The sequence below is a fragment of the Crocuta crocuta genome, unplaced genomic scaffold (genome assembly GCF_008692635.1).
Source record: "Crocuta crocuta isolate KB4526 unplaced genomic scaffold, BGI_CrCroc_1.0 scaffold528, whole genome shotgun sequence".
In the NCBI taxonomy this organism is placed as follows: Eukaryota; Metazoa; Chordata; class Mammalia; order Carnivora; family Hyaenidae; genus Crocuta; species Crocuta crocuta.
This window is the reverse complement of record NW_027530010.1, coordinates 489,671-495,243: the sequence shown is the minus strand read 5'-3', so window position 1 is coordinate 495,243 and position 5,573 is coordinate 489,671. Positions and strand designations below refer to the sequence as shown.

Here is a 5,573-nt window from a genome sequence, read left to right as displayed (position 1 = left end):
CGCGGAGAGCCGGCTCCGCGGAGGTGGGGAGTTCCCAGTTTTCTGGCCTCTGACTCTCGCCTCCCCACCCTCCCTGCCTGCCGCTGCAGCCAAGCCGAGGCTCCGGTTCCGGCGGAGAAGCTGTCAGGTGGGTGCTGGCGTGGTAACCCGACTCCCCTAGTTCTGTGCTTTGGCCGCCCTCCCCGGTCCCGAGAGCCCGGGTGGGAGGGGTGGCGCCGCGCGGAGCGAAGGCTTTTAGCTGTGCTGGGAAGTTGGGTGGGCAGACCCTTTGGGGGCAAATACTTCCTGGCATTTCTCTCCCCTGTTAGTGAGCACCTCAAATTTGCCGTGCTGGCTGGTGGAGGAGTTTGTGGTGGCAGAAGAATGTGCTCCGTGCTCTAATTTCCAGGCTGTGAGTATCTGTTCCCCGGTTTTTGTGATATCTGATCAGTCTCTCGGTTTTACTAAGTGTGCCTTTGCGTTGTCCTGGTCTTTTCCTTGCAGTTTCAGTGTATGTCCACGTTTGGACTTGCTTCCCCCCCCCACCCCAAGATGTGCCCTTTCCTTTCTAAGTCGACAGCAACATTCACCTAATAGTCCTATTCATTTAAAAAAAAAAAAAATGAAAGAAAGAAAAGCAAGAAATCTCGATTCCCCATGTGGGGCTGAAACTCACAACCCTGAGATCAAGAGTCGCTGGGTCCACCTACTGAGCCAGGAGGTGCCCCAGTCATAATCATTTTTTATTTAAGAAAAATTTTTAATGTTTTAGTTATTTTTGAGAGAGAGACAGCATGAGCGGGGGAGGGGCAGAGAGAGAGGGAGTCACAGAATCTGAAGCAGCTCCAGGCTCTGAGCTGTCAGCACAGAGCCTGACGCGGGGCTCGAACCCACGAACCGCGAGATCATGACCTGAGCTGAAGTCTGAGGCCCAACCCACTGAGCCCCCCAGGCGCCCCATGATCATTTGTAATCCAGTAGGCTCTGGGCCCTGTCCCCGTCTCTCTGCCCCTGAGGTGTGTTTTTAATGCACTTACCATGCATCCAGCACACCCACCATCCCTACCAGAACCAGCCCGGAGCCAAACCCGCTGGACACCTGCCCCTTCTGAGCGAGTCTTTCTGCTTCTCCTGCTGCCCTTTCCTGACCTGTCCTTTGGTCCTTTTCTCTTGACAGAAGACCACTCCTGAGTGTGGCTCCACGGGGTACGTGGAGAAAATCACCTGCAGCTCATCTAAGAGGAATGAGTTGAAAAGGCAAGTGCTGTTTCTCTCCTTGAAACCTAGGTCACTTCCTTTGTTCCTGATTTTAGGTACTTTGCGCAGGTCTTTCTGTCCCTCTGGAGGCAGCCTGGCGTGTGGGGCGGGGGGGGTGGGGGGGGCAAAGTATTTGAACCCAAGTCCTGGTTCTGTTTCTCCGCACTCGACCACTGGTCCTGTTGAGCGGGTTAATGCCGGCTCCGCTCTGGCGACACCAGAAAGCAGCCGGATGATGTACTGGAGTGGGATTTGCGTGCGGTGAACACGTCCGAGGGCTGACGGTAGCTCTTTTCCCCTCATGCGTCTTGGCTGGGCTCCAGTAGAAGGGAGTAGAGGGAGAGGTGGCCTAGCCTTCCCCGGGAGTAACTGTCCCTTCCTGCTCTTAGCTGCCGCTCAGCTCTGATGGAACAGCACTTATTCTGGAAATTTGAAGGGGCTGTCGTGGGTGTGGCCTTGGTCTTCGCTTGCCTTGTCATCGTTCGTCAGCGGCAGCTGGACAGAAAAGCTCTGGAAAAGGTCCGGAAGCAAATCGAGTCCATATAGCGACCTTCTACCCTTTGGTAGGGGTCTTGAGGACCCTGCCTCAGACAGAGACAGTGGGATGGACGGACTTGCGCCCCTCGTTCTCCGGGAATTTATGGTGGCGTTTCCTGTCTAGATCATTAACCAGCAAAATAAGGAGTAGGATGGTTCCCTTCCCTACTGTAATTTGGTTTGGGACAGGAAGTCATGGCAGCAGACGTGGAAACAGGGTGGCAACTTTACGCCTCAGTTTACCAACTACCTACCTTCCCCTTCTGCTTATTTAAAACTTTCCGGATACAGTTTCAGCAAAAAAGTTTATTTCTCAGCCAAAACCTCTGTTTCCCCTCAACACTAGCCCGAAAGAAGAAATAAAGTTACAGATGTATAAAGGATTTGTAATGACTCCTCACAAAGCCTAGGCTTCAGGGTACAGACATTTAGGATGTCCAGGAATGGATTCAGACCCCTGAGGCCAAAGAATTCTGGATGGGAAACCCAGGGAGCACCAGAGCGCCGAGGGGAAGTGGGCACGGAGCCCTCCAGCTCACATCTCCTCTGCGTGCGGGAAGGCTCCCCCGCGCCCGCTGGGGCCTGGCTTCCCGCCCGTCTTCGCGAGTGCTGTTCTTGTTGAGCCATTTTCACCCTTGGCCTTAAGTGGCCCCCCCGGTCTGGACCCTACCACCGCGGTCTCCAAACTTTCTGTCCTGTCCTCGTGGGTCAGGATATTTCTGGAAATCACTGTGGGTGGAGGAAGAAGGGCAGTCGTGGAGTGTTCGCTCAGCTGGGGGATCCTAGCCAGGCCAGGGCTTCCTCCCATGTCCGAGTTCCTGAAAAACAGCTCCTCCCCGCCCTTGCCTCACCTCCACCAGGCTGGTAATCCTCAGGCCCGGCTTCCCGGAGACCCTGAAAGGGGCTGACGCTGGGCAGGATGATGAGAGCCAGGGAAAAAAGAAGGATCTGGAGACAACAAAAGGGACGCTTGGCCTGTGGGGCCACTAAAGGCAGGGAACCAAGGGCAGAATGAATAGAGGGCGGTTGGAGTCCCCAGGGGTGGGAAGGTGGGTGTGGTGGGGGCTGGGCGTGTCGGGATAGAGGCAAAAGATGGTGGACTGGGGGGCGGGGGGGACTGACCAGAACACAGGTGCTGGTCTGGGCAGCTTTGTTGGAGGTCCGGGCAACAAGCGGCTGCAGCTGACGGAGCTGAGCTACCAGCGAGCTGGGGAGGGCGGAGTGAAGAGTCAGGGCGCGAGAATGGTGGCGCTCCGGGCCGCCCCTCCTGCACCCGGCGGCGAGGGGGGCGGCCAGGGCACCTGCCCCCCAAGGAGCAGGCTATGCGTCCGCTTACGTGTTGCGCCTCTCCAGCTCCTGGACTTTCTTCTGCAGTTCCTGGTTCTGCGCAGAGCAGGCAGCGGCCCTAGGGCGTGTGGACAGGTGGGACCCAGCTCTGCGGTCCCGGGGTCCCCGACCTGCCTGCCCTGGTAAGGGAGGAGGCCACACGTGGCCCACGGGGAGCTGGACACGGACGTCCAGACATACCTGCTCTCTAGCCCATCGATGTACTCTTTCTTCCGCTGGCGACTGTCCTGAGCCGACTGCTTGTTACGGATCTTCCTCCTGACCTTCTTGAGGACCCTCTCCTCTGCCTGGGGGGCCCGGGTGTGTCAGTCCCGGGCCCGGAGCCTTCCTCAGCGCCCCGCCTGCCTCTGTGGACCAGGACGGGGCCACTGGGTTGGGATACCCTTCGGGGAAGCATGTTACCTTGGTGAGGGGCAGGTGAGCAGGCAGGGAGACGCCCTCCTGCCCTAGCAGCCGCTTCTCCTCCTCTGTCAGGGACAAGGTGTGGCCCAGCGGCTGGCGGAGAACGGACAACAGGAGAGGGTGACAAGACAGTGGGGGAGGGCCCGGTCTTCTCCATCCCCCCGAGGCTGCTCCCTGCTCCCTGAGTGCCTCCTGGGGAGGAATAAGTGAGCTGAAGTGAGGTGGGGGGAGGGGGCCTTCCTTCAGACTCCGGGGCCTCCTGGGGCTGCGAAGGGAGAGAAGAGGGGTGGTGATAGGTCCTTTGTCCCGAGACTGAGGACCTCGGCGCTCTGAGCAAGCTAGGGAGGCCTGCTTCGGGTCCCCAAAGCTTCAGGGTATTTGAAGAAAGCAGGGAGCAGCTCACTAAGATAAGGTTTGCTTAAAATGGTTCACTTTTGCCCATTAACTTCCATTTGGCAGAGTGCCACGTCCAGCCCAGGTCAACCGCTGGGAACTCCCTGGGGCAGTGGCCCATTTCCCCCAGGGTCTGAGCCCCACTTTCTGGATGGAAGCTCCGTCCCCTGTCTNGGGGGGTGGGGGGGGGGGGGGGGGGCGGGGGGCAGCTCGCCAGCCTCACCTGTCGACGAGTAACCCGCCTTTCTGATACTCCTTGAGAGATTTATGCTTCACTCTGACTTAAGAGGAATTTGAGTTTGCTTTTGACTCCTGATCTTAGTTTTTAGCCAAACCATTTCTTGTCTTTCTGCCTTTTCCTGATGGTCCCTTCTTGCTCCCATGAAGCCACAAACTCCCCAGTGTTTTGATGCGAACACAAGCTTAGAAGTATCCGGCTTCTTAAGGTCCCTCAGCCCGATTCTGAGATGCTTGGTGTGGATTCTGGTCCCAGCTTCAGCCAGACGTGCAGGNCTCCCCCTGCAGGAACCAGCCTAGCCAGCCTGAGGGAGGCGCCCAGCACGTTATCCTCTGCGCCTGGCCCTGGGCTGCGAGTGCAGCTGCTCGGCGCCGCCTCCCCACTTCCCTGCACCCTGTGCTGGTGGCCTGCTGGGCTCCCAGGCAGCCCGCCCCCTCCGTGTCCAGACCCGAGGCTGAAACGGTGGCCCCGCTGAGCAAACTGCACACAGGGTCTGGGCTTTCTCCCGGGTCCTGTCCCCAGACGCCCACACCCCACCTTCTCCTTAACTGGGTCCTCGCCGCCTCACCCCAAGGGCTCTGCCTCCCTTGTCCTTTTCTGCTCCTAAGGCTGCCCGAGCTGCTCCTGGCCTTCCAGTGCCACCAACATTGGGGCAAAGAGATGAGCATCAGTTTCCCCTCCCTCGCGGGGGGGGGGGTGGTCTTTGCATCCAGGAGTGCTGGATCAGGCTGGCCCAAGGCTCACCGGGGCTGCAGGAGGCACTGGGTTGACAGAGCCTGCTCTGGGCAGGGAGTCGGCATGAGCGTCCAGGGGCAGCTCGCAGACCACGCAGGCATCGGGCACCAGAAGCTGTGGGCTCCACTGACCTGAGGGAGACACAGGACACGAACGGAGCACCCTAATGGCAGCAGGGCCCGGCTGGAGGCACGGGTTGGGAAAACCCCTCGCCCCAGGTAGGGCCGGAGCTGAGGGGCCACTGTCCCCTCTCCACCGGGAGCACTGACCTAGCTGGAGAGAGATGAGGCCTACGGCGGGCCCGGCTTCCCCCTGCGCCCTCTCCAGGGCCCCTGCCTCATAGACAACCTCATAGAGAGCAGGGGAACTGGGTGCTGGGGGGGCGGGAGGGCTGTCTGGACGGCCCGGGTCCTCGGAGATGCCACTGTCGCTGCCAGCAGAGGCTTCTGAGCAGTACACTTCATTGGGATCGATGAGAAGCTTCAGGAAGTCTTCGGGCTCACTGTCTCGAAGGCCCTGCGGTAGGAGAGGGCGTCTGTGTACAGAGAGTTCCAGACCCACATGAGACCTACGTCTGGCCCTGTGCCCTGGGACATGGGGGCAGCTACAGCTCACGAGTCTTTTAGGGCCTCGGGCTTCAGACGTCTCTCCACGGGGAGGCTGAGGCTGAAGTGATGGGCACACA

At 59.3% G+C, this 5,573-nt stretch overlaps 2 protein-coding genes across 2 annotated transcripts in view; one reads left to right on the top strand and one right to left on the bottom strand.

Annotated features, from left to right (window-relative positions):
- Nucleotides 1-2,153, top strand: part of JTB (jumping translocation breakpoint) — a 2,747-nt gene extending 594 nt beyond the window's left edge. Inside the window, exons 2-5 of the mRNA XM_077764112.1 lie at nucleotides 90-127; nucleotides 309-391; nucleotides 1,157-1,236; nucleotides 1,626-2,153. Of these exons, the coding sequence (XP_077620238.1) occupies nucleotides 90-127; nucleotides 309-391; nucleotides 1,157-1,236; nucleotides 1,626-1,782 (358 nt within the window). The 3' untranslated portion in view covers nucleotides 1,783-2,153. The remainder of the gene's footprint in view (nucleotides 1-89; nucleotides 128-308; nucleotides 392-1,156; nucleotides 1,237-1,625) is intronic.
- CREB3L4 (cAMP responsive element binding protein 3 like 4) overlaps nucleotides 2,065-5,573 on the bottom strand; it is a 3,891-nt gene continuing 382 nt past the window's right edge. Inside the window, exons 3-10 of the mRNA XM_077764113.1 lie at nucleotides 5,158-5,405; nucleotides 4,898-5,019; nucleotides 3,523-3,615; nucleotides 3,301-3,407; nucleotides 3,110-3,178; nucleotides 2,896-2,980; nucleotides 2,625-2,721; nucleotides 2,065-2,502 (exon numbers count right to left, since the gene is read on the bottom strand). Of these exons, the coding sequence (XP_077620239.1) occupies nucleotides 2,309-2,502; nucleotides 2,625-2,721; nucleotides 2,896-2,980; nucleotides 3,110-3,178; nucleotides 3,301-3,407; nucleotides 3,523-3,615; nucleotides 4,898-5,019; nucleotides 5,158-5,405 (1,015 nt within the window). The 3' untranslated portion in view covers nucleotides 2,065-2,308. The remainder of the gene's footprint in view (nucleotides 2,503-2,624; nucleotides 2,722-2,895; nucleotides 2,981-3,109; nucleotides 3,179-3,300; nucleotides 3,408-3,522; nucleotides 3,616-4,897; nucleotides 5,020-5,157; nucleotides 5,406-5,573) is intronic.